At 44.9% G+C, this 27,563-nt stretch overlaps 2 protein-coding genes across 9 annotated transcripts in view; both read left to right on the top strand.

The window, feature by feature from the left end:
• The window catches only part of LOC122789416, a 1,105,687-nt gene that overhangs the window by 439,436 nt on the left and 638,688 nt on the right, over positions 1-27,563 (top strand). The gene's annotated exons all lie outside the window — the stretch shown is intronic.
• Positions 1-27,563, top strand: part of NONO (non-POU domain containing octamer binding) — a 677,532-nt gene that overhangs the window by 323,321 nt on the left and 326,648 nt on the right. For all 7 annotated transcript variants that reach the window (XM_044056848.1, XM_044056846.1, XM_044056852.1 and 4 more), the window contains exon 9: positions 18,004-18,043. In XM_044056848.1, coding sequence (XP_043912783.1) covers positions 18,004-18,043 — 40 coding nt within the window. The remainder of the gene's footprint in view (positions 1-18,003; positions 18,044-27,563) is intronic.

Raw genomic sequence — 27,563 nt, 5'->3', positions numbered from 1 at the left:
GAAGATGTTTTGCAGAGGCTTCCCTGAACCCTGACTCTTTGCCTCCTGCTCCTGTTAAACCTGATAGGTACTATAGGGTGCCAAGCTCATAAGTATTTGTTTAAGAGTCCTAGGGGACCCAGAAACTGTTTCTCAGGGGCCTAAAGGTGTTAAGGCCTCTGTGGTTAAAAATCCTGTTCCCACTGATAAAGAGGCAAGGGCTTTGGATAGGTGGGGAAAGAAAGTGTATACTTCTTCCACTCTAGCCATGAGGCGTTGAATTGTCAGTTTCACATGCTAAAATATCAAAATTTTCTCCTTTCACAATTGAAATCTAAGGTGGATGCTTTGGCGGAAGGTATTGAGTGTAAAGAGTTGCTGGATTTGGTTCATGTGTCTGAACAAGTGGGTAAGCATTCTTTGCAATGTGGTTTTGATGCTGTACAGGCCTCCTCGAGGGTGGCTGCCTCTAGTTCTGTTCTTCGCAGGCATGCCTGGTTGAGGGATCAGAATTTAGCTGAGCATGTTAAGACAAGGATTTTGGATGCTCCTTTACAGTCTGATGTGTTGTTTGGTTCGCCTGTGGAAGCAGTTTTAAAGAAAATGGAGGACAAAGCTAAGTCTATGCAAACTGTTAAAGATTTTTGCAGGTGCAGCCACCAAGTTTAGTAGAAATTGGCCTGCTAAGGGGTGGACATATCCTGCTTATGATTCCCAGTCTAGGGGTAGGTCTAGACGTGGTAGGGGCAGAGCTCAAGGTTCTTAGGCCTAGAACAGGGAGTTCACCTGCTCAGACTTCTGGTGAGGGCAGGGGTCAGTCCTTTCGTAAACAGACCCAATGACCTGCCTTTTCAGCTGCCAGTAGATTCTCGTCTGGCAGCTCCTTTGGGAGGAAGACTGTCTCTTTTCAAAGAAAATTGGGATTCAATTACTCAAGACAGATGGGTGTTGGATATCATTCACCACGGTTACAGGTTTTATTTCCATACATTGCCCCCTTTCAAAGGCATGCCAGATGTTCCTCCTCCACAAAGAAAAGAGGCTCACAAGCAAATTTCTCAGTTACTCCAGATGGGGCCATTCAGCCAGTCCCTGTATCAGAAAGGGGCCTAGGATTTTATTCTCGCCTGTTCCTAGTACCAAAGAAGGGGAACACGTGGAGACCAATTTTGGATTTATCTCTCCTCAACACTTATCTGGACATTCCCAAGTTCAAGATGTTGACGTTACAACAGCTTTTACCTCTGCTGGGCAAAGATCACTGGATGGTAACTTTAGATCTCAAGGAAGCTTACCTTCATGTGCCTATAAGGCTAAGTTGCAGGAAGTATCTGCGGTTTCGAGCTGGAAATTCTCATTATCAGTTCTCTGCATTGCCCTTTGGCTTATCTACTGCCCAGAGTATTCACAAAGGTTCTGGCTCCAGTGATAGCTTACTTCAGGCTACAAGGAATTCAAATCTATCCTTACTTGGACGACTGCCTGATTCTGGCTCAAGAAAAGGAAGACCTTCTACAGCATCTGGAATATGTTATAGCAGTGCTAAGATGCCTAGGGTATTCTGTGAGCGAAATAAAGTCCAGTCTAGTACCCTCTCAAGACATGTGCTTTCTGGGTGTGAGACTGAATACAGCAGCCCAGATGGCCTTTTAACCCCGGACAAACAAAAGAGTCTATCACTTTACTTCCATCAACTATCTCATCAGTCCGTGCTGACTGCAAGGACAGTCCTTCAAGCATTAGGGTTCATGGCATCTTGTATTCTGGTGCTTCCCAATGCCAAACTGCATATGAGGAAGCTACAATGGTATCTCAAAATGTATGGACACAGCACTGCCAGGATTTGGACACTGTCATTCAAATAATACCTTGCCTTCAAAAAGAATTTTTGTGGTGGGCTCAGGAATGTCACCTAAACAAGGGACTCTCTGTGACCCGGCCAGAGGAGAGTCAGATTTTAACGACAGATGCCTCGGACATTGCTTGGGGAGCTCATCTAAATGGAAAGTGGATACAAGACAAGTGGCCTGCCAGACTACAGCATCTACATATCAACATGAAGGAGATGTTAGCAGTCCAGTTTGCATTAATGGCTTTCAAGGAGTTACTTCTTCCAGGGCAGGTGTTGATTCTAACAGACAACACAACTGTCATGTGGTACATCAACAAGCAAGGGGGAACACATTCTTATCCTCTATGCAGGCAAGCAATGATTTTATGGGAGACTGCGCTAAGCTTGCAACTAACTCTTCAGGCAAGGTTTCTGCCAGGAGCACAGAACTCCTTAGCAGATGTGTTAAGCAGACAAATCCTGGATCCCCACGAGTGGAAACTGGATCTTCATGTATTTCAGAAATTGACAGTGTCATGGGGAACTCCAGACATAGATCTGTTCGCTTCTCCACTAAACCACCAGCTGCCAAAGTTTTGCACAAAGGGGTTTCATCACACAGCTTGGAAAGTGGATGCTCTGTCTTTCAGTTGGAAAAACCTTCATGTGTATGCCTTTCCACCTCTGCCTCTTCTTCCAAAGGTGCTATTAAAGTCAGACAAGACAAGCCAAGGATGATTTTGATAGCTCCAGATTGGCCTCGGCAACATTGGTACCCACTACTAAGGAGTCTGGTAAGGAAGCCTCCATGGCCTTTACCTTTGATTCCTCATCTGTTATCTCAGAAGGACGGTCATCTGCTCAATGTCAAGCTTCACTCTCTTCATCTAACAGCCTGGCATATTCTGTGTTGAAACACAGCAGGTCTCAACTTCCTCAACAAGTTTGAAATGTGATTATGGAAGCTAGAAGACCTAGTACAAGGAAAGTGTCATGAAAAATGGAAGAGATTTTTATTTTGGAGTACAGCAAAGAATTTGGAGATTTCTGAGCCTAATTTGAGTGTGGCTCTTCAATATCTTACTGAGTTATTGGACAAAGGTTTGTCCTTCTCTTCCATTAAGATTCATGCTGCAGCAATTTCAGCTCACTATGATTGTGACCCACCATTGTTTTCGCATCCTTTGTTCAAGCAGTTTCTTAGAGGGGCAAAGAATATAAGACCCCCGTAGAGCTCCTACTCCTGCTTGGGATCTCAATTTTGTGTTGGAAAAACTTACTCTACAACCTTTTGAGCCTGCGGCTACTGCTGAATTGAAATACTTGTCATGGAAGACTGCTTTTCTGTTGGCTATTACTTCTGCAAGAAGGGTGTCTGAGTTGCAGGCCCTTATGGCAGTAGAGCCCTTTTGATTTTCCATAAGGATAGGGTATCATTACGTACTAATCCTTCCTTTATGCCTAAGGTGGTTTCTAGTGTGGCTTTAAACCAAACTATTCATTTGCCTACTTTTTATGCAGACCCCAAAATAAAGGGGAAAAGATTTTGCACACTTTAGATGTACACAGGCAATTGCGTTATTATTTAAGCAGGACTAAGGATTTTAGGCAGTCTCAGCAGTTTGTTTCTTTTGCTTTGAGTTCGCAGGGCAAGCCTGTGTCAAAACAAACTATTTCTAGGTGGATTGGGTTTTGCATTGCATTTTGTTATTCCCATCATGGCAAGGAGATTCCAGCTGGGATTAGGCCTCATTCCACTAGGGCTACTGCCACTTCAACAGCATTTTTAAGGGGGGTGGCAACTAAGGATATTCTGGAGGCAGCTACTTGGAGTTCAGTGCATACTTTCTCTAAGCATTATCACCTTCCTATCTACTCTAAGTCTAGGGCTGGTTTTGCCACAGCTGTTTTGCAAGGCATGTTGTCAGCTCCTACTTCTTTATGATTTGCCAGCCTCCCTTACCTCTGCTTTGGGATTCTACCCAATAGTAAGGACTGCAGCAATGTGGAACGAAGAACATAGTACAGTTTTGTACCTACCATAAATGTAGATGTTCGAGGATCCACATTGCTGCAGTCCAATACCTCCCTCCTTCCCTCTGTGTTTAGGGGTGGTTGTGTAGGTGAGGTTATATGTTGATATTTTTGTATATATTTTTGTATATATTGTACATATTTTTGGTGCAGGTATTTTGGGCCTTGTCTTTTTAGGGTCTTCTGACATCTGGGGCAAGAAAAGACTGAGGATATGACGTCGGTCATGCGCATTAGTACCCTGACGTACTGACGTCAGTCTAATGCGCCTGACCGGCGTCAGCCATACTCTGGTATTCGGGCCGACTGGACAGCGGACTACCCCAATAGTAAGGACTGCAGCAATGTGGATCCTCGAACATCTACATTTATGGTAGGTACAAAACTGTACTTTTCAGTCCCACGGGACTCTGTAAGCAGTGGGGGGCCTCCACTTCCAAATCTGGAAATAACGACACCCCGTATAGTAAATTACCAAGCACTTGTCTTTTAACCACCCCTTTGGGGGGAAAGATTGCTCTTCATGCAAAGAACTGGGAACTCATAACCCAGGACAAATGGGTTTTAATTGGTGTTCAGGGATACAGATTTCATTTCCACACGTTGCCAACACCAAACGGGTGGCCAGACATGCCCTCAAATCAGTGGGCAGAGGCTCAAAAACAAGTACTTTCCCTCTTGTGCATGGGGGCTATTCAACTGCTCCCAGAAGAGTAGGACGACAAGGTTTCTACTCTAGGCTTTTTCTGGTACCCAGAAAAGACTAATCATGGCGTCCAATCCTGGACCTGTCTACTCAACACCTTTCTGGAGATTCCAGAATTCAATATGCTGACTCTTCACCAGTTACTTCCAATGCTAGGCAAAGTCGCCTGTTTGGCAACTCTAGATGTCAAAGCATGCTTGCATATCCCAATCAGGGAATCTTGCAGACTATTCCTATGCTTCAAAGCAGGCTACTTACATCATCTGTTCTCTGCACTGCTCTTTGGCTTGTTTACTGCGCTTGGGGTATTCACCAAGTGCCTGGCTCCAGTTATTGCTTTTTGCAGGCAAAGAAATATTCAAATATACCCATGCCAGGACGATTGTCTAATTCAGGTAGAAAACCAGGGCACACTTCTAAATCTGGTGTTTGTAAAAAGGGTTCTAACTTGTCTGTGGTGCACTATAAACTAAAAGCAATCACAGCTGGTACCCTGTCAGCAGATTACATTCCTGGGTGCAAGCTTGAATACAACTGCCCAGATGGCTTTCCTCACGCCAGAGAAGGAAATTCATTTGGTAACTTCAATCTAGTGGCCACAAGATCCCTGCTATCTGCAAGACAAATACTGCAAGCCTTGGGGTTCATGGTCTCCTGCATTCTTTTAATTCCGTATGCAAGACTGCATATGAGGAAACTACAGTGGTATTTAAAAAGTTTATGGAGTTAACATTGTCGCAGCCTGGAAACCATTCTTAACATACCGTGCCTACGCTTTGCTTCTATGGTGGGCAGAAGCTTGCCACCAAAACAAGGGACTACCATTCACACTACCCCCTGCTGCACGAACCCGAACTACAGATGCATCAGACTATGCATGGGGGGGCTCACCTGGCAGGGAAGTGCATTCGGGGAAATGGAACCCAAATCAAATACCCCTACATATCCATCAAAAAGAAATGTTAGCTGTACAGAATGCTCTGACAGCCCTCAAGGACTACATTCTTCCAGGACAACTAATGGTAAAGATGGACAACACCACGGTTGTGGTACATGAACAAGCAGGGGGGGTACACATTCCTACCCCTCTGCAGACTAGCCTTGGCATTGTGGAACTCAGCCTTGAGCTACCAAGTGCATCTGCAAGCTCAATTCCTGCCCGGAAAATTTAATACACTGGCAGACGGACTAAGCAGAAACTTCATGGACCCACACAAGTGGAAACAAACCACTGATTTTCAACCTGTTAAGTGAATGGGGGAGCCCAGACATCTATGCCTCCCCCAGAACTACCAGTTGGACATGTTTTGCACAAGACTCCCCACAAACAAGCCTGGAAAGTGGATGTTCTGTCCTTCAGCTGGAAAAACCTATCAGTGTACACCTTTCCCCAAATGCGGCTGCCCTTCTAAGTTCTAAGTCACAGAACAAACCAAGGATGATTTTTGATTGCTCTAAACTGGCTGCACCAACACTGGTAACCCCCTGCTGTCTCAGCAGGAGAACCAAATTCTGCACCCTTGGCTTCCAACATTGAACCTTGCAGCCTGGCTCATCTTCTTTCGGCTGTTGATCCCAAGTACTTACACTCATTCACCTTCAACTCTACTCCCTGCATCCTCACCATTCCTCTACCCTCCCTCTCATTTACACACATATATATTCTGTTTTGGCTCTGCTGACCTTCGTTCCTCTCTAAAGCATATCTCCACCTCTCCAGGGTCTCCTCAACCTGGTCCCTACTCTCACTACATATCGCAATGTTATCTGCAAACCTAGTCCACGAGGCCTCCTGTCTCATCTGTCAACCTGTCCATCACCACTGCAGATAAGGGCTTGGAGCTGATCCTTGATGTAATCCCACCTCCACCTTAAATGTATCCGGCACTCCCACCGCAGTCCTCGCCAATGTCACACTACCCTTGTACATATCCTGTTCCACTCTTACATACTTCTCTGCCACTCCCGACTTTCTCATACAGTACCACAACTCTTCTCTAGGCACCCTGTCATATGCTTTCTCCAAGTCCTCCAAGACGCAATGCAAGTCGTCCTGACCTCTCTATTTCTCAAACACTCTGAGCAAACATTGCATCTGTAGTGCTCTTTCCTGGCATGAAACCATACTGCTGATCACTAATCACCTAGCTTCCACTACTCTTTCCCATAACTTCAAGCTGTGACTGATCAATTTTATCCCTCTGTAGTTATTGCAGCTCTGTATCTCACCTATATTCTTAAAGATGGGTACCAAAACGCTTTTTTGCCACTCCTCAGGCATCCTCTGACTTTCCAAAATTTAATTAATCTGGTTAAAAATTCCATTGCAGCCTGGCTAATCACTTTAATTCACCCTTCCTCAGCAAACCTGTGATGGATGTCATCTTGTAGGCACGGAGACTTGGTACTAGAAAATCTTATGCTGACAAATGGAAAAGGTTCTGTGCCTGGAACCAATCTTTAGGAATGAGCACAGCAGTGCCCAATTTACCTCAGATTTTGCAGTACTTAACAGATGCTTCACAAGGGCCTGTCTCTTTCCTCCATTAAAATCCACACCTCTGCTATTTCAGCTCACTAGCACAGGACCACCAGTCTTCTCTAATCCTCTGCTCAAGCAGCATCTCAGAGGGGCAAGAGACCACCCAGGAGAGCTCCTACCCCTGCCTGGTACCGACTTGGTACTAGAAAATCTTATGCTGACAAATGGAAAAGGTTCTGTGCCTGGAACCAATCTTTAGGAATGAGCACAGCAGTGCCCAATTTACCTATTTTGCAGTACTTAACAGATGCTTCACAAGGGCCTGTCTCTTTCCTCCATTAAAATCCACACCTCTGCTATTTCAGCTCACTAGCACAGAACCACCCGTCTTCTCTAATCCTCTGCTCAAGCAGCATCTCAGAGGGGCAAGAGACCACCCAGGAGAGCTCCTACCCCTGCCTGGTACCTTAACTTTGTTTGAGAGAAACTCACTCTACCCCCTTTCGAGCCAGCTGCTACTGCAGACTTAAAATTTCTTTCTTGGAAAACAGCCTTCCTTTTAGCCATCACTTCAGCTAGAATGATCTCTGAATTACAGGCCCTTATGGCAGTGGAGCCTTTCATCATCTTTCATGCAAACAGGGAATCTGAGGACCAATCCATCCTTCATGCCCAAGGTGGTTTCCAGTGTGGCTCTTAATCAGTCATTCATTTGCCAACCTTCTTCCCCCAATCCACAGAACAAAGGGGAACAGATTCTGCATTCCTTGGATGGGCACAGACCACCAAAATTCTACTGGGACAGGACTAAGTCTCGAAGAAAATCTGAACAATTGCTGGTGGCATTTGGGGCAGAGGGGAAGGCTATTTCAAAACCATTTCTAAATGGATAAGCCATTGCATTAATTTCTGCTATAAGCACCATGGAAAACCTATTCCCCAGGGGGATCAGATCTCGCTCCACCAGGGCTGCATCTACTTCTGCAGCCTTTCTCAGAGGTGTTCCTGCCAGGGATATCCTAGAAGCTGCTACCTGGAGTTCTGTACATTCACCAAGCACCATCATTTACCAATTTTCTTTTGAATCCAGAGCTGGCTTTGCCACTACTGTCTTGCAGGGCCTCATAACTGACCCTAATGCTGTATAAACCTCCTCCCAACCATAGCTTTGGGAATCTACCCAAATGTAATAACTGCAACAGTGAAACACAAAGAACATAGTACAGTTGTGTACACTTAGCATAAATGTAGATGTTCAAGTGTATACACTGTTGCAGTCCTGGTTACCCTCCCTCCAGCCCCCTAGTTTTTCTGACTATTCCTCCTTTCCTTTACTATGCTTAAAGCCTTTTTGGTGCATTTGATTTTGGTTGGAGGTATACTTTAGTTTTTTGTTTATTTGCTCCCCATTAGGGGGGCACCTGACATCTGGGGCAAGAAAAAGTGATGTAATGGCATTGGCTGCATGTTTTATACCCCTGACTACCTGACTTCATGGAAGCGGGGACAGCAACAGATGCAGGACCCAAGACGGTTAATCAGGCCGACTGCAGGCAACCTGCCAGCAGATTACCCAAATGTAATAACTGCAACAGTGAATACATCTACATGTATACTGATCATCGTGCATACAGCTGCAGTCATAACAGATGGGTTCTCCTGCCGTCAGGCGGGTCCTCGGTCGGCCGAATTCCAAAGTCTTGGTCCGGAGTCAGTTGTCGTCGCTTCTTCCCTGACGTCAGTACGACAGGGGTATAAAGGAACCAGCCGGCACCATTTTCTTCAGTCTTTCTTGCCGTGCGGTGCCCAAAGCAGAAGCAGTTAAAGTGCCGGTCGGCCAGCTCCTGAAATTACGAAAATTTTGAAACCCAAGTCTTCTTGAAAGCTAAGTACCCCGTTGGGGAAACTTTTCTTGCCTCAGACCGATGTCAGACAAAGTTAATAATTGTATTTCATGTGGGGAGCAAATACCACAAGTATTTCCATTCCCGCTGTATACCTTGTTTAGGCCCAGACCACGACTTCTCTGTCTGTAGCTTTTGTGCTACATTCAACAAACGCACCATTAAGCATCGGGCGGAGTTCGCCCAGCATTATTTTGGAAAAACATTTAACTATATTATGTAGTCGGATACTCCCACTCCAGTTCAGTCTAAAAAAATGCAAAGTTAAGGACCGACACAAGGTCCACGGCCTCTACCGACACCACGCCAAAGCAGACTACACGTGGTCCGGTTCTCAGCGAGGCGCCTACACAGCCCCTGACTACCAACGACACTTCATTGGCGGTGTCTCCTGTGCCAGAGGTCGCAGGCTCCTCTTCCCACACCCCGACTACAGATACCGAAGCCACTCTTGGCGTTGAACCTCAAAATGTAGACTAGTCTACCTCCACTCAAGGTGTCTTCAGACCTTCCTCTTTTTTCATCAAGGCTTTCACTAAGTCTAAAGCAGCCATGCATTCTAAGAGACGAGCTACACAGGGCCCATCTCAAGGCACCATGCCTAAAAAAACAGATGCTTAAAATGGCTGTGGATTTAATTACTCTTATCAGGGGTTCTCAACCCCCACCGGACAAAAGGCCCAGAGTGGAGGAAGAATCCCCCTCTGATCAGGGCTCCATTATTTCAGAGCACTCCGATTAGGAACATTCTTACTCCCCTTTTTGAAGACTGATGCAGTGGAGTCCTTTCCTTCTGTATCCGCCCCAGAGGATTACTCATTTGGGGAAGCTTTGCATACCTTAAGGGAACACTTCCACTGGGAAGGCCAAGATTATTCAGATTCCAAGAAAAGGCTTAGGGAATTTCTCTTGCTACCTCAGCACAGGCCTCTGGCTATACCTCCTGTCTTGGACATCCTAGATGTTTACTCGGAGGCCTCCCTTAACCTGGACTTCTCTGCCTCCAGCCCCAGTCAAGCCTGACAGGTACTGCAGGGTTCCTGACTCACACCAATTTCTATACAAAAGCCATGCTGCTGACCCAGAAACTATCTCACAGGGCCCCAAGGGAATTAAGGCCTCCACTGTTAAATCCATTACCATCCAATTGAGATTCCAGATCCTTAGAAAGGTGGGGGGAAAAGGTATATACCTCTGCTACCTTAACCATGAGGGCCTTAAACTGTCAGTTCCATATGCTAAAATACCAACAGTTATCACAATTGAAAAGTAAAATATCACAGCCTGAGCAACCAGACTTGAAGGAGTTGCAGGATTTGATGCGTAGTGCAGAACAAGTGGGTAAGCATACCTTACAATGTGGTTTTGATGCTCTAGAGGCCTCGTGTAGAGCTGCTGTTACAGGATCGGTCATACATAGACATGCCTGGATCAAGGAACAAACCTTGCCGGATCATGTGAAAGCTAAATTACTAGATGCTCCTCTACAAAAGGATGTATTATTTGGTGATAATGCTGAGGAGGTATTAAGGAAAATGGAGGAAAAGGCTAAATCAATGCAAACTGAGATTTTCTACAGGTACAACCCCCACGTTTCAGTAGAAATTGGCCTTCCAAAATTGGTCCTTTCCAGCCACGGACAGACCCCAAAGAGGTAGATACAGGTGCCTGAGGGGCAGAGGACAATCCCAAGGATCGTTTAGAGGCAGACAATGGCAAGCTCCTACACAGAGGTGGTGAGGATAACTCGCCATCATTCAGAAAGCAAGCCCAATGACTTCCCCTTTGCATGCCAAGCAAGACTCAAATGGCAGCCCCCTTAGGAGGAAAGCTGGCATTATTGCCAACAAATTGGCATATTGTCACAAGACAAATGGATCCTGGAAATTATAAACAGAGGCTACAGATTCCATTTTCACACCCTTCCAAAAATGAGGCATGCCAAACCTGCCACACAAAGGGCAGAGGCACAAAGGCAAATTACAGATCTCTTGACATGGAAGCTATTCAAGAGGTACCTACGCACGAACAAGGTTAAGGTTTGTATTCCAGACTATTCCTGGTACCAAGGAAGGGAAAAGATTGGAGGCCTATTTTGGACCTATCCATCCTAAACTCATTTCTACTTGTACCAAAATTCAAACGCATTTCTACTTGTACCAAAATTCAAGATGCTCACTCTACAGCAGCAGCTTCCCATGCTGGGCAAGGAGTCTTGGCTGGTAACATTGGACCTCAAGGAGGCATACCTGCATGTCCCAATCAGACAAAATTGCAGAAGATACCTCAGATTTCTTGCAGGTTCAACCCATTATCAATTCTGTGCATTGCCCTTTGGCTTATCTACGGCGCCCAGCGTATTCACGAAATGCCTGGCATCAGTAATTGCCTACTGCAGACTTCAAGGGATACAAATATACCCCTATTTGGACTGCCTGATCCAAGCGGACAGCAAGCACATTCTTCTGAAACATCTGGCTTGTGTAATAATGTTGTTGAACTCTATGAGATAGTCAAAAAGAAATCAAGGCTAATACCCTTTCGGAAGATAATTTTCCTGGGTGCCAACTTGGACACAAACACCCAGATGGCCTACCTCACGCCAGAGAAGCAGGGGCAACTAACACAATACTTCAGAGCATTATCAAATTGCAGCAGGCTGACTGCAAGGAAAATCCTGCATGCTCTGAGATTCATGGCATCTTGCATCTTACTAATCCCATGTGCAAAGCTGCATATGAGGAAACTTCAATGGTACCTGAAAAACCTATGGTCTCAACACAGCCACAGTTTGGAAACAATAATACTACTAATTCTATGTCTACAAAAGGAATTTCTGTGGTGGGCCAAGCATGCCAAACACAGGTCTTCCATTCAGCAAGCCTCAAGCAAATCAAGTCATCACAACAGGCGCCTTGGACTATGCCTGGGGGGCGCACATGACAGATCGGTGCATTCAGGGCAAATGGTCCCAAAAAGAAAAGCACCTTCACATCAATCAAAAGGAAATGCTAGCAGTAATAAATGCTATTATAGCTTTCAAGGATCTTCTGCAACCAGGTCAACTATTGATGAGAACGGACAACACCATAGTTGTGGTACATAAACAGGCAGGGAGGAACACATTCATACCCCCTATGCAGACTGGCCATGTCACTTTGGAACATGGCCATGGACTTACAAATCGAACTACAAGCACAGTACTTGCCAGGCAAGGAAAACACGCTGGCAGACAACTTGAGCAGAAATATGACAGATCCACACGAATGGAAGTTGCATCCAAAAGTTTTTACAGAAATAATCCAAGCATGGGGAAGGCCAGACGTAGATGCCTCCCACAAAAATCACTAATTGACAAAATTCTGCTCAAGGATTTTCTATCCAAAGGCCTGGAGAGTGGACGCTCTCTTTCAGTTGGACATCAATGACAGTTTATGCCTTCCCACCTCTTCCTCTGCTGCCCAAAGTTCTATTGAAAACCAGAGCAGACAGACCAAAGATGATTCTCATTGCTCCAGACTGGCCAAGACAACAGTGGCTCCCACTCCTGAGGAGCCTGACTCATTCCCCACCATGGACCCTGCCTCTAATGCCTCTTCTCCTGACTCAGCACTGCTTCATAACTCTTCACAACACTCAATCTAGCCGCATGGAAGATTCCTTAGCATCACAACAGACCCTACTCTCCAAGGAGGTGCAGGATGTCATTTTGGAGGCCAGAAGGCCGTCAACTAGAAAAGCTTACTCCGCAAAATGGAAACTGTTTTGTCTGGAATGAGAAAAAGGGCCAGGATCCTGGAAAACTGAATACCTCAAATACTACAGCATCTAGCTGAGCTGCTAAGCAGTGGACTTTCATTCTCCTCCAAAATCCATGCCTCAGCCATTTCTGCAGAATACAACACTGATCCACCCTTATTCTCTACCCTAGTTCCTCAGAGGGGCTAAGAATCTAAGACCCCCAAGGAAACAACCAATACCTGCTTGGGATCTCAATTTTTTTCTGGAAAAACTGACCTTGCCTCCCTTTGAGCCAGCTGCCTCCTCAGATTTGCAATATTTGTCCTGGAAAACAGCTTTCCTTCTGGCTATTGCCTCTGTTCGTAGAGTTTCAGAACTACAAGCTCTCATGGCTGTGCAGCCTTTTATCATCTTCCATCAGGACAGTTTCCTTGCGAACCAACCCGTCCTTTATGCCTAAAGTGGTATCCAGGGTAGCTTTGAAGCAGGCCATACACTTGCCTACCTTTTATCCTAACCCTCAAAACAAAGGGGAGAGATTACTATATTCCTAGGACATCCACAGACAACTGCGTTATTTGGACAGAACAAAGCCTTTCAGAAAATCGGAACAGCTCTGTGTCCTATGCTGTAGGAGCTCAAGAAAAGCCAATTTCCAAACAGACAATCTCAAAACGGATAGCCCACTGCATACGCTTTTGCTATTTTCATGGCAAAACTGTACCTACAGGCATCAGATCTCACTACACGAGGGCCACAGCTACCTCTGCAGCTTTCCTCAGAGGAGTTCCTACCAAAGATATTTTGGAAGCAGCCACTTGGAGTTCTTAACATTATACTCCAAAACTAGAGCAGGCTTTGCCACTGCAGTCTTGCAGGGCATCCTGGCTCCTAATTCCACCTAGTTCCTAACACCCCTTTCTTAGCTTTGGGATTCTACCCATCTGTTATGACTGCGGCTGTATGCACGATGAACATAGTACAGTTTTGTACCTACCATAAATGTAGATGTTAGAGTGCTAATACAGCTGCAGTCCAGGTTTCCCTTCCCCTCTTGGGACAGGCCTATAGGCTAACACATCCTCATACAATCTGGGGTATTCATTTATGGTGTATTTGCTTGCAACTAGTGTATTTTGATTATATTGCATTGCTTTACTACACAAATTTATGTATTGCCTTCCTTCGGGGGGCACCTGACATCTGGGGCAAGAAACTGAAGAAAATGGCGTCTGCTGGTTCCTTTATACCCCTGTCGCACTGACGTCAGGGAAGAAGCGACAACCGATGCCGGACCTAGACTTTGGAATTCGGCCGACCGAGGACCCGCCTGACGGCAGGAGAACTCGTCTGTTATGACTGCAGCTGTATTAGCACTCTAACATCTACATTTATGGTAGGTACAAAACTGTACTTTCTCTCCTCTTATTCGCATGGCCAGTGTCACCACTAACTTCCCTCCTAGGGTTGGGGGGCCATTTTTGGGGAAAGACTGTCCAAGGGACGTGGTCCTCAGACCAAGCTGTACATCAATGTCTGGAGAGGAGAGCAGTCCATTTAATCTTTGCAAGCCTTTCAGGATCGCCTCCCCTGGGAGTGATTGCAGTTCTAAGAACATGTTGGCTTGGTATATGAACAAGCAAGGGGGAACACTTTATCTGCTTAGTCACAAGCCCATGAGGGTATGGGAATGGGCGATGTCCACAGGGCACTTATTCATTGCATTGCACATTCCCAGAGAATCAAATGTTTTGGCGGACAAATTGAACAGGGCTCTTCTGATCCCCCATGAATGGTCCCTGAATTCAGTGGTGGCTCCACAGATTTTCTGTGGGGATATCTGACCTGTGATCTGTTTGCGTCTTCTAGCAACTAGAAATGCAGCAATTTCATTGTATTGATCCCGGGGGGTGGCATCCTCCAGGGATAAACTCATGATTGGGCCTCTGGGTCTAATGCCTTTCCACCTTTGCCTTTAATTCTGAGTACTTGAGAGCCACACGCCTCAAGACAAATTGATCCTCATTGCCCCCTTCTGTCTGTGCAGGTGTGGTTCCCCTTCTACGGCCTCACTTGAGGCACCCAGCCTAGGTGCTCGATCCATCTCCGGATCTAATATCACATCTCTGTAATTCTGCTCCTGAATTTTCAGACCCTTCATCTGACAGCATGGTATGTCCACTTCAAGGCCAAGTCCAGGCTAGCCTGGCTTGTGAAGGATATCCTTGCTTCCCAGAGGTCTTCCACTAGGAAAGTTGTACATCAGCAAATGGAAGAGATTTTCTATCTGGGCAAAGGACAAGAATCTGGACCCCTTTTTAGCTTCCATTCGAGATTCTTCTTTCTGACTTCTGTTTATGGAAGGGGCCAGTTTTTTCCACGATAAAGGTTCAGTTAGCAATTTCTAATTTTCATCTTTATGAATCTAGCTTTTCTTTTTAGCTCTGCAAAGCCTTTTTGAAAGGTGTATTTCTGTTATGGCCCCCTGTTAAGGACCCTTCTCTACCATGGTATCTCCCTTCAAACCGGCTGCATCCTGTGATCTTATTTTTTTTCTTGGATGACTGGCGTTTTGGTGGCAGTAACTCCAGCGAGGAGGGTGTTTGAGCTGTAAGCTTTACAATTAAGCTACCCTACTTAATTTTCCATAAGGATAGTGTCTCTGAAACCTGATCTGTCTTTATGGCCAAGTTAGCTTCAGAGGCTAATCTGTCAATGTTTTAAAGTCCCAGTATTCTTCCCTAATTATACCAATAAAGGGGAATTCTGTTCTGCACACCTTGGATGTTAATCGCCAGCTAAGTTCCTATCTTCATAGGACCAAAGAATTTACTGGTTCATACCAGTTTGTAACCTTATCTGTGAACAGAAGGGGCAGGGGAATATTGAAAGTTATGGTGGTAGTGGATTTCCCAATGAATGTCCTTAATTTACTCCCCATAATGTTTTCCTTTATCTGCACCAGTAATGGCTCATTCCACCAGGGCGGTGTCTACCTCAGCTGCCTTTGCAGATGGTCAGTCTTTGGATGATTGTGCAGCAGTGACGTGAGTGTGTGAGGTGAAGACCATCTCCCACTAAGTTGGACTTGATTTCTAGAAGGGTTTCCTTTGGCTCTACAGTTTGGCATGTCCTTCCTTGAGGCTTCAAGATTCCGGTAGCTGGGGACTCTGACCCTAACATGAGGAATGGTGAGTTAAGATTATTTCAGATTTATAATTATGTACTTACCATAACTTGGCCTCTGTTATCTGTAGTCACCAGTCATGGTGCCTCCCTCAGGCCTCCTTCCTGAGAGACAGGCAGGATGTTGGTAGTTTAGGTCTCTTTGATTATGCAAACACTATGAGGGATTAGAGGGCAGCAGAGCATCATAGGAGGGGAGGAGCTTGAGCTAGGCTGTGAGTTTTGGTTCAGATCCGATATTGTATCCAAAGACCCTAACGTGATGAATGGTGACTACAGATAACACAGATGCTAAGTTATGGTAAGTATATAACTAATGATAAATATGCAACGTTTTTGGTGCACTCCTTTAGTGCATCTCAGTTTGAGCTTCATCTAGAGGAATGTCCTTCAGGAGACTCTTATGACATTGAGTAACAGACTGTAGCTTTGTTAAAGTTGGTCAAATTCCTAACTGCTAAAGCTTTCTGATTTTTAGTAAAAGCTGCACAATTAGCAGTTTAACTGAAGCAAAAAAAAAAGCAGTTTGTAACTCGTGCTGTGGCATCTGCATTCAAGCTGCTCAGGCCTTTTTTGAAACGTTATTCAGGAACCTTAATTCCCCCTGAAACTTCAAGTACAGCATTGTCTGGAGAAGTGTATAATGTTCTCCAGTGAGGCAGTTTTGTTTAATTTGAATGAAGCTGAAGGGCTGCAGTTAGAATGGGCAAACCTGTCTGTTGTGCACGTCTATTTGAAAAGGTAGGGGTTATTTGCTTTTTCTCCAAGATCAAGCACTTATTTTTGTGTAATAGTTGGCTTGCACCCATCTATCCTTTGTGCTGTGGGAGTGTGACAGGTCATGGGGTTACCCATTTTATACATGTTTGTACAGCAGTAATGCTTGCTCATGTAACTAGTTTAAGGCTTTACTTGTAAGCTACTTTACGCATCATTTGCATGCTGTAGTTTGCTGGATTGCTTGAACTTCATTAAGAAAGCTTAACTTACAGTTGTGCCTCCCCCAGAGGATTTAGTAAATATTTTAGATTCCATTCAAGTTTCAGTTTTCATTGATACTTTGAATTCATTCTCAATTATGTGAAGACAACTGCTCGAGTTAAGTTTCAGATGATGCTTTGTCTTTGACATAGGCCCATTGTTTCACTTGTATGTTTCCCTTCCTTATGTATATTGCACTTTGCTTTGGATGAAGATTTATATTCACACAACGTGGGTCCTGGAATGTTAAGACTGAGTTAAAATTGCCATGCTAAGTCCGTTGCCATTTACTCTGCACTTTTTTCACCATGGTATGGTAGTGGCTTTTTCTTCAAAATCACAAAGGAAAACAACATTCGGTATTTGCTGTTCCGCTTCTACATACAATCTCTCTCCTGCATTGTATTATGGCTCCCTACCCAGTGCTCCATGTCCATCGCTGTGTACCAGCCCACTCTACCACCTGTACTAACCCCATAGGACTGGGACTGACATGAATTTGAGGGGTTCTGACTGTTCAGATCTGCTGTTTTTGTTGCACCCTTTGGTTCCTTGTACATACAGGGGGAGAGTGTGCAGTGGAAATATGCAGCATATCTTGCCTCTTAAGCAGCTCTGTCTTAACCCCCGCCTTGTTCTCTCCTTTGGCACAGGCCTAAAATGATGTTGCTGGTCTCCCATGGATTGTCACAAGACTACCATGGGACCCACCCACCAGAGATAATGCTCTCTCCTTGGCTACAGCCATCATTCACCTGAGCTGCTATTGTAGCACAGGTCACCTGGGCTGTAGTTGAGGCTTCATTTCTCAGCACCTTCAGAGTAGCTGTTGGTATATTTTAATTGCAGGTCTTGCTGACAGTAATATTGTAATTACTTTAAGGAACCCCTTTTGCTGAGGTAGGTGTCCTGCTGGACTTGATTGTAGAAGTTTTGATCAGGTGTTAAAATGCTACCATTCTTTTGGACAGCTGAAATTGCCTTGTACATTGAAGTATTTGGGTTGGTAAGTTTTCCCATTAATGTACCATGTAAAGAATGAAAGTCTGAGTATTGCATTTGACTAATTTTGTGGTGGTTCATTTGCCAAATGACTGACATGATTGCTGGAGTAGTTTATGGGGAAATTCTTCTGACGTTTAACCGTTTTGTCTTCTAGAGGGAGCAAGAGATGAGAATGGGATCAATGGGCATGGGAGGTAAGTGATGTCACTGTGGTGCTGCATTTTTAAGTAATGCACTGTTCTGTGCATATGTAGTTGTACACCAAAAGTATATGTTCAGCTTTGGCTAGTCTAAGCCCATGAAAGGCCATCTCTACTCAACGATAGTTCAGAAAAGGATGCATGGCTTTTTGTCTGCATAGTTGATGGTGCTTGCCTGGTTGCTGTTACTAGCTTGCTTGCCAGCCCAGATGTCCTTCAAGGATGCATCTGCAGTCCTTACAAATGGGTTGTCCTGTTGTCAGGCAGCCCTTCGGTCGGCCGGATTCCAAAGTCTGGGTCTGGCCTCGGCTGGTGTCTCACTTCACCCGATGTCATAGCTGCAGTTATTCGGGTATAAAGGCATCAGCCAACGCCATTTTCCTCAGTCTTTCTTGCCGCGTGGCGCCCGAAGCAGAAGCTGTTCGCAAGTGCCGGTCGGTCAGATCCAGAGATTACTACTACCGAATACTACTTCGAAGACGTCTAAAAAGCTAAGTACCCCGTTGGGGACTCTTTCTTGCCTCATCCGATGTCAGAGAAAGTGAATAACTGTTTATCTTGTGGGAAACAAATACCTCATAAAGATTTCCACTCCTACTGTATACATTGCTTAGGCCCAGACCACGACGTAGCAGCTTGTCTAGCCTGCGCTTCTTTTAACCGACGGACGCTTAGACGTCGGTCGGAGTTTGCTGAACAAATTTTCGGCTCTTTTTGCCTACATTATGCCGTCGGATCCTCCGACAACGCAAATTTCCAAAAAAATGAAAAGAAAAGGACCGACACTCGCGGTCTCTGCCGAAACCGCGATTAAGCAAACCGCGAGTGTCTCTGTTTCGGCCGAAACCGAGCAAGCGGTTCTTTCTCCAGCCGAAACCATGCCTTCTACCGAGGCCTCCTCTAACCTGGTAGAATCTGCTTCTGAAATCCAGCCCTCTGTTGCGGTTTCTCAGGAATTATCAGACACAATTCCCCTGGATATTTCAACCCCTGCACATGGAGCTGCTAGGCCTCCTGCAGCCATGTCTATTAAGGCCTTTGCCAGGGCCAAAGCAGCCAAAGCCTCAAAATCTGTGCCTGCCAAACCCCCCTCACACAGGCCCAGCACTAGCTCTCATATGCTATCTTTGGCTGAGGATTTAATTTCTTTAATTCGTGGATCCCAGCCTCATCCAGACAGGTTCTCTCTCCCACCTCCAGAAAAGAGACCTAGAGCAGAGCCCCCTGAACCAGTATCCACTGATGGTTCCTCTGATGAATCAGAACATACAGACCTTCCTGAGGCTTCTTATTCTCCTTACAAAGACTCTGATGCTGAAGAGTCCATTCCTTCAGCCTCTCCTCCTGAGGAATTTTCCTTTGGGGAAACCTTGCATGCTATGAGGGAACAATTTCAGTGGCAGGGCCAAGATTTCTCAGACTCCAGAAAAGGCTTAGAACCTTTCTACATTTGCCACAACATAGGCCTTTAGCTATACCTCCAGTTCTTTCTGTTGTAGATGATGCATTTAATGATGCTTGCACTGCTCCTGATTCATTACCTCCGGCTCCTGCTAAGCCCGATAGGTTCTACAGGGTCCCGGACACTCATCACCATTTATACAAGGCTCCTTTTGCAGATCCAGAGACCATCGCCCATGGCCCTAAAGCTGTAGCTGCTACTTCTACTAAAACCCCTCCTCTGAAAGGGAATCCAGGTCCTTAGAGAGATGGGGTAAAAAAGTTTACACTTCTGCTACCTTGTCAGCTAGGGCTTTGAACTGCCAATTTCATATGATTCAATATCAAGAGTTTATGCTTGACCAGTTAACTAAAAAGCTTTCCTCTGAAGAATCTTTAGATAAAAAATATGTTCAGGAAATGGTACATAACATACAGCAGGTTAGTACCCATTCTTTAAAATGTGGCTATGATGCACTGGAGGCTTCCTTTAGATCAGCCATGACTGGCACAGTTATCAGGAGACATGCATGGTTGAAAGAACAGGCATTACCAGACCATGTCAAATCAAAGCTTTTGGATGCACCCATGGACAAGGTCAATTTATTTGTTTCCCCTGCTCAGCAGGTGCTAAAAAAGATGGAAGAGAAGGCGAAACTTGTACAAACGGTGAAAGATTTCTTACAGGTTCAACCTCCAAGGTTTAGCAGGAACTGGCCCTCCAAGAATTGGTCCTTTCCGGACTCCTCTAAGGCTCAGAGGCAGGAATAGGCGTTCAAGAGGCAGAAACCAATCCAGGGGTGCCTACAGGGGATGCCAATGGCAAGGTAACAACCAGCGAGGCACGGACGCAGCCACCACCACTACAACAACTCAATCACAGTGACTTGACAGTGGCACCGCCTACCAGGGAACAACTAGAAGCACCCTTAGGCGGAAAACTAACCTTATTCTCAAAAAACTGGCATTGCATCACAAGGGAAAAATGGATTTTGCAAACTATAGACCAAGGTTACAGGTTCCATTTCCATACTCTACCAGGGAAGAGAGGAATGCCAAACCTACCACCTACTCAAAGGACAGAAGCTCCAAAACAAATCTCAGCTATTAAGAATGAGAGCTGTGGAAAAGGTACCATCTATGGAGCAAGGAAAGGGATTTTACTCCAGACTCTTCCTGGTACCAAGAAAAGAAAACAAATGGAGACCCATTCTAGACCTGTCCGCTTTAAACACATTCCTTATTATTCAAAAATTCAAAATGCTGACCTACAGCAGCTTCTTCCCATGCTGGGCAAGGAGTCTTGGCTGGCAACTCTAGATCTCAAGGAGGCATACCTGCACGTCCCCATAAGACCAATTTGCAGAAGATACCTCAGATTTCTTGCAGGATCAGAGCATTATCAATTTTCAGCATTGCCCTTTGGCTTATCTACTGCGCCCAGAGTGTTCACGAAATGCCTGGCATCCGTAATTGCTCATTGCAGACTTCAGGGAATCCAAATTTATCCCTACCTGGACGACTGCCTGATACAAGCGGACAACAAAAGCAAGCTAGCAGAAGACTTACAAAGAGTCATGTACCTGCTGCAAGCCTTGGGATATACAGTCAATATAAAAAAGTCAAGGCTGATTCCATCCCAAAGAATAACCTTTCTGGGTGCAGAGCTGGACACATCAAAACAAATGGCATTCCTAACTGCAGAAAAGAAAGAGCAACTACCTCTCTACTTGGCATTAACAAAGCAGAACCACCTAACTGCAAGAAAAGTACTGCAAGCTCTAGGCTTCATGGCATTCTGCATAATTCTGGTCCCTCATGCCAGACTGCATATGAGAAAGCTACAGTGGTACCAAAGGAATTTGTGGTCCCAACACAAGCACAGCCTAGAAACCAAAATCCCAATAATCCCATGCCTGAAACAAGAGTTCCTATGGTGGGCTCAGGCCTGTAAATCAAACACAGGATTGCCCTTCTGCAACAGCCAACCAAGCCAAACCATCACGACAGATGCCTCAGACCTCGGTTGGGGGGCACACATGCAGGGCAAGTGCATACAAGGCTTATGGACTCGAGACCAGCTGCGCCTACACATAAATCTAAAGGAAATGCTGGCAGTAAAATTTGCAATCCAGTCATTCAGACCATTTCTCCAAGAAGGTCAGTTGATAAGGACAGACAACACCACAGTTATGTGGTACATCAACAAACAGGGAGGCACCCGTTCATATCCTCTATGCCGGCTGGCACTGGACCTATGGGATGTGGCCCTGAGCTCCAACATTCCGTTACAAACAATTTTTGTACCGGGAAAAGAAAGCATTCTAGCAGACATATTAAGCAGAACAACCACAGATGCCCACGAATGGATGCTTCATCTGGACATCTTCAAAGCCATCACAAGGGAATGGGGATTACCACAAATAGACTTGTTTGCATCCCCATTCAATCACCAGCTAAAGAAATTCTGCACAAGGACGTACCACCCACTTGCTTGGAAGGTGGACTCCCTATCTTTCAGTTGGAAAAACCTGACAGCATACGCATTTCCACCACTTCCTTTGATGCACAAGGTGCTTCTGAAGATCAAAGAGGACCGTCCAAGGATCATTCTGATAGCTCCAGACTGGCCAAGACAACATTGGTACCCATTGCTGAGGAGCATGTCTCGAACAAATATGGACACTACCCCTGATCCCATTACTGTTAACACAGAACAACTACAACATCCTGCATCCAAACCTGAAAACTCTGCAGCTAACTGCCTGGAACATTACATAACAGCAATTAACCCAAATTTATCCCAAAGGGTTAAAGACATAATCCTGGAGGCTCGCAGACCTTCAACAAGAAAGAATTATGCAGCAAAATGGAAAAGATATCTCATTTGGAGTACTGCAAAGGGAGAAGATGTGACTCTGGTAAACATGGCCAACATCCTGGAGTACTTGGCAGAGCTCTTCCACACAGGCCTGTCCTATTCTTCCATCAAGATAGTGTCCATGAGAACAAATCCTACATTTATGCCTAAGGTGGTATCCAGAGTGTCATTAAATCAGGCTATCCACCTACTTACGTTCTTCCCAAACCCACAGAACAGGGGAGAAAGACTTTTGCATACCTTGGATGTACACAGACAGTTATGCTACTACCTGGACAGGACTAAGTCCAATAGAAAAACTGACCAGCTTCTGGTAGCATATGCCACAGGAAAGGAAGGAAAACCAATTTCAAAACAGACTATCTCCAAATGGATAGGAAATTGCATTAGATTTTGTTACTCCTACCATGGAAAGAAAACTCCAGAGAACATCAGGCCTCACTCCACAAGGGCTACAGCCACTACCACAGCTTTCTTACGAGGAGTGGCTACCAAGGACATTATAGAGGCTGCTACTTGGACCTCCGTGCATACATTTGCCAAGCATTACAATTTACCTTTATACTCTAGATCCCGAGCAGGTTTTGCCACTGCTGTTTTGCAAGGGATCCTAGCTACACCATAATCTCTACTCTTTCCTCCTCCCCTTGTTTAGCTATGGTATTCTACCCATTTGTAAGGACTGCAGATGCATCCTTGAAGGACATAGTACAGTTTTGTACCTACCATAAATGTAGATGTCCGATAGGAATGCATCTGCAGTCAGGATTACCCACCCACCTTCCCCTCTGAGGTACTCCTAGGGTATTTGCCAGCCTTTAGCTAGCTTGGGGGGATCTATTATGGTGTATTTGTTTGTATATATGTACATACATGCTTATTTTTTGTGTTTGCTCTACTATTTGGAATCATTGGCATTTATCCAAATTTAGCCTTCCAAGAGGGCACCTGGCATCTGGGGCAAGAAACACTGAGGAAAATGGCGTCGGCTGCCTTTATACCCGAATAACTGCAGCTATGACGTCGGGTGAAGTGCAACACCAGCCGAGGCCAGACCCAGACTTTGGAATCCGGCCGACCGAAGGGCTGCCTGACGACAGGACAACCCATTTGTAAGGACTGCAGATGCATTCCTATCGGACATCTACATTTATGGTAGGTACAAAACTGTTCTTTGTCTAACCTGAAATCAGCCCCACTTTATTAGTAGACTGTTTTTGTTAAGTGTTTGACATCTTTCAGAAAATTTCAGGAGTATGGCTTATAATGTTAGGTTGTACCATGTTTGGACTTCCAGAACTTCAGAGCATGTTTGTACAGGATCATCTTTTTCAAAACCCTTTGTATCATGTAATACGATGTGAAGAGTCCTTCCGTTAATGCAAATACTTAGAAATCTGGCTGCATTACCTTCCTTGGTACTTCCATAGTTACTGTCTTAAATTTATAACCTTGGAGTCCTGTGAGGCAATGGCATCTCCATGGAGAGTCACTAGCAAGTGTACTTGTCTGTTTCCTTCAGTGGATTTCACCTTTATTTGCTCTTTGCATTTGTGTAAGTAGGGTTCCCAGATGTAAGCTTTGTGCTGTTGAGCTTTTCAGAAAGGGCATGATCCTTATTTTCCTTGGTGCAGAAACGAAGTAACGGCTGGCATCCACTCCTGAAATTAAGGTCACATAGTCTTCTTCTCAAGTGAGCAGGGGTTCTACTGTTATAGAAGGTTAATTGCTAGCTACAGCAGTGTACACAGTGCAAAAAAAACTTTACAGCTTTCAGTCCTGTAAGGGTGTTTGCTGTGGCGGGATGTAAATTGGTTAATTTTTGACCCCCTTTTGTTACATTCTCATGCCCCTTCAGAGGCTATTAGAGTACTGGTGTCCTTGACCTTTCAGGAAATGCTGTTAGTGTAAAACCAGTTCCTAGCCATTTGTTTATGGCTTTCAAATTTGTTGCTTGTTGCAAAACTGTCAATCTTTTTGTTCAGTAGCCTACAGGCTTTGGGACATAAACTGCTTGCTTTTTGGAGAAAAATTTTTTATTCCTTCCAAGCTGCAAGGAATAGCCTTAATGCCTGCCTTGGTTCTCAGTCTTACTACAAGGATTTTAACTAATGCCACATTGCAGGTGCTTTTTTCAGCACTACTTGGTGAATCTTGTAACTTTTAAAAGGCCCAGCTCTCCAAGGAGAAAGGCTCCCCAGTTCTTTACCTATTGGGGCATAGGCAGAGATTTTTCTTTTGCAAGCAAGTCTCGTCAGTATCTTTATGGTGCTGATTAACCCTCTACCTTGTCCCCCTCCAATCTCAGTGAGTGTATTCCCTTCATGGCTTCAGGGGAAGTGTTACATGTGCTAAGGGAACCCCTAAATGTATGCGGGTTCTAGCCTGGATGCTTTTTTAGGGATTAAGAACCAGTCAGCCAATGTCCCCCTAGTTGTACAGGCTGCTGAGGACCCTGGAAAATGTCTGTAGAGCTTGACTTGTAGCCCCAGGTGCCCAGGAAGCCTATTTTCACTTAAATTCTCTGAAACCTTGTAGTCACTTTGATGCTAGATACGAATCTGTGCCTGCCAGTATGTTTCATTGACAAGGGAAGTCTTGCTTAATGTCCTGTTCCTTTGTTGCAGTATTCTAGTTGTGGGATTTCCTGCCCTCAGGCGACTTGTACATCAGCTCCTATACAAAAGCTTCAGCTTGGGCACCAGATACCCCATAAACATGCCCATGATGGGTGTTTGTAGCACCAGGTGCCCAGGAAGCCTGTTTTCACTTGGTGAAAGGCTCATTTAAATGTACAGAAACCCTGTAGTCACATGTCCGATCAGAACTGGTGCTTGCCAGTATGTTTCATGGACAAGGGAAGTATTGCTTATTCAGCAAGGTCAGTTTCTCATTTGATGTAAGCAGATTTTGTGAGACCTTAAGCAGGTGGAAGACATCTGAGGAAGCTGCTGTTGCAGCCCTGATGTGTTCATTCAAGAATCTTTAACTCCAGTTCATTATGTCTGTTAATCCCTCCTGCATCTTTGGCTCGCATGGACTTCAGATGCTTACCTTTCTATTTCCATGACCCACTGATGGTTAAGTTTCCAAGTAGGAGAGCAAGATGAAGTTTCCTTGCTCAGGTGACTGTCTTGTAGGCTGAGGGTAGTCCAAGTATATCTATCTGTATGACTGCCTAGTTCAATCAGCGCCTCTATGGCGGAGAGCCAGAAAGCTTTGCAATTCATTCTTGCTGAACATGATCCAATTAGTGGTTTCTCTGGGGCCACTGCTGGATACAGAGCAGCACAAGGCTAGGTGATCCTATCCTTGGTCAGTCCTACTTCGGCACTAATGGCAACAGTTTCTAATGAAACCTGTGATCTTTATTGGCAAGACTACATATAAGGCGGTTGCATTATTTGAAAAGCAAGTGTTAGCAGGGTCGCCTACCATACCTTATTCTCTGTGCAGGAAATCTGGACAAAGACAGTGGGTCAAGGGCCCAAAAAAAGGACAATTTTTAAATATTGCTTTATCAAACTTAAAGTTGATAGAGTAACAGGTTTTGCATTGGCATGGATTTTCTGAATGGTGTAAAGTCAAACTCAAGTGTCTTTCATTTTCTAGCTCAAGTCTTAGATTTGCCACTAATCTGCCAGAAAACCACAGTTTTATGGAAAAACAAATTAGGCAAATCTGGATATTTCTGAAAAATCTGTACACTTGAGAGGTATGTCGCCCACTGGTTCCCCTTACTCCCCATTCTGTTTGACTCTGCTTATAAGTATCTTTCAAACTTGCCAAGGAGACATGGGGGTGGTCTTTGAACATATTTTCAGGCGATATTGAAAGTGAAGGGTATTTAAGACTAGCATAAAAAAGGAACATGCTGAGGTAGCGTTCTCCTCACAGCAAGACATTGTCCTATTCGATTCTCAGTCGTTGTGTGGAGGCATGTGTGAATGGGTGTGCCTTCGTTGAAGGTTGTGCTTCAGGGCTGGTAACTCGGCACGTAAAAATCCACTACCAAACATTAAGTGGGCCAGAGTTCTGCTGTGGCGACCCCTAACCGGGATAAGCCAAAAGACGCAACATGAAAAGAACATAATTGTGAAAGAAATTGATGGTTTCTTTAAAATCTTAAGAATACCACTGTGAACAAGTGACTGCAAAGCTTTTTCCAAGTTCTTAGACTGATAGTGCAAGCAAGAGAGATGGTGTAGGAGCTGGGCTTTAAGCTGTTGGAAGCTTTTATTCCATCACAGGAAATGTTTTGGCAGACAGAGCAGATCTGAGGTAGACCCACTCAAATGGAGGTTGAACAGGGAAATATTTCTCTGGTCAGTAGGTAGTGTGGCAGAAGTAACTTGTGCTTCCACAGTAGGTAACTGATTTCTGCTGCAGGATAGCAGTTTGGAAAGTAAATATGACCTGGATCTTTCTGCTTTTTCTCCTGTACTCCTGATCTTCAGGATATTGCACAAGGTAAAGGAAGAGGCTAGAATTTGTATTGGTACCTCCCTTCTGGCCCTTAACATTACTGCAGTGCTCATGTGTAGGATTTCTGCCTGCAGAAGCCTGACGGCTAGCCTATTTTCCATTGAGTTTCTCTACTATGGCATAAGGGAGTGACATTGGAATTTCCTTTTTGCCACTGTTCAGTGAAAATCTGCCACTGTTAAGTGAAAATCTTTACTCTATTTTGAGCTGTCTGAAAATCAGTATCTTGAGTGTTTACTTTTAAATGTGCGTATTGTACAAGGGCAAACAATAGTTGCAAAGTTTGCAAACTCTAGTGGAAAAGGGTTCGAATGTGCATTGAGCGAATGCACAGATTCGCTCATTGCACGTTCGATATTCTGGGGCAGATTGCACTTTAGTGAGGATCGGGAAATGGTTCCTTCCCCCCACTGTAGTGCGATCGGAGTTGGAATAATAGTGGGGGGGGGGGCTGCAGTAGGTGCAAGGCTTGCTTGCCCCCGCTACCCTTTTTTTTATTTTTACATTAATGTTCGAAAAACAGCAAATCTGCTTTTCATTTTGCTGTTTTTTTTAACATTAAGGGCTGTCGACATTTTCAGTTTGTGGTTTCAAGTTGCTCATATGAGCACTCTTGACTGCTGTGATTCGTGGTTTTATAGGTAAACCTTCTTGAACATCACAGAACTTTGTTTTTCACTGAATGCAGAGCACAGTATGCCCAGTTGC

The sequence above is a fragment of the Protopterus annectens genome, chromosome 14.part0, assembly GCF_019279795.1.
Source record: "Protopterus annectens isolate FY-2018-M chromosome 14.part0, PAN1.0, whole genome shotgun sequence".
In the NCBI taxonomy this organism is placed as follows: domain Eukaryota; kingdom Metazoa; phylum Chordata; order Ceratodontiformes; family Protopteridae; genus Protopterus; species Protopterus annectens.
The sequence above is the reverse complement of the archived record's forward strand: the minus strand, read 5'-3'. Positions and strand labels throughout refer to the sequence as shown.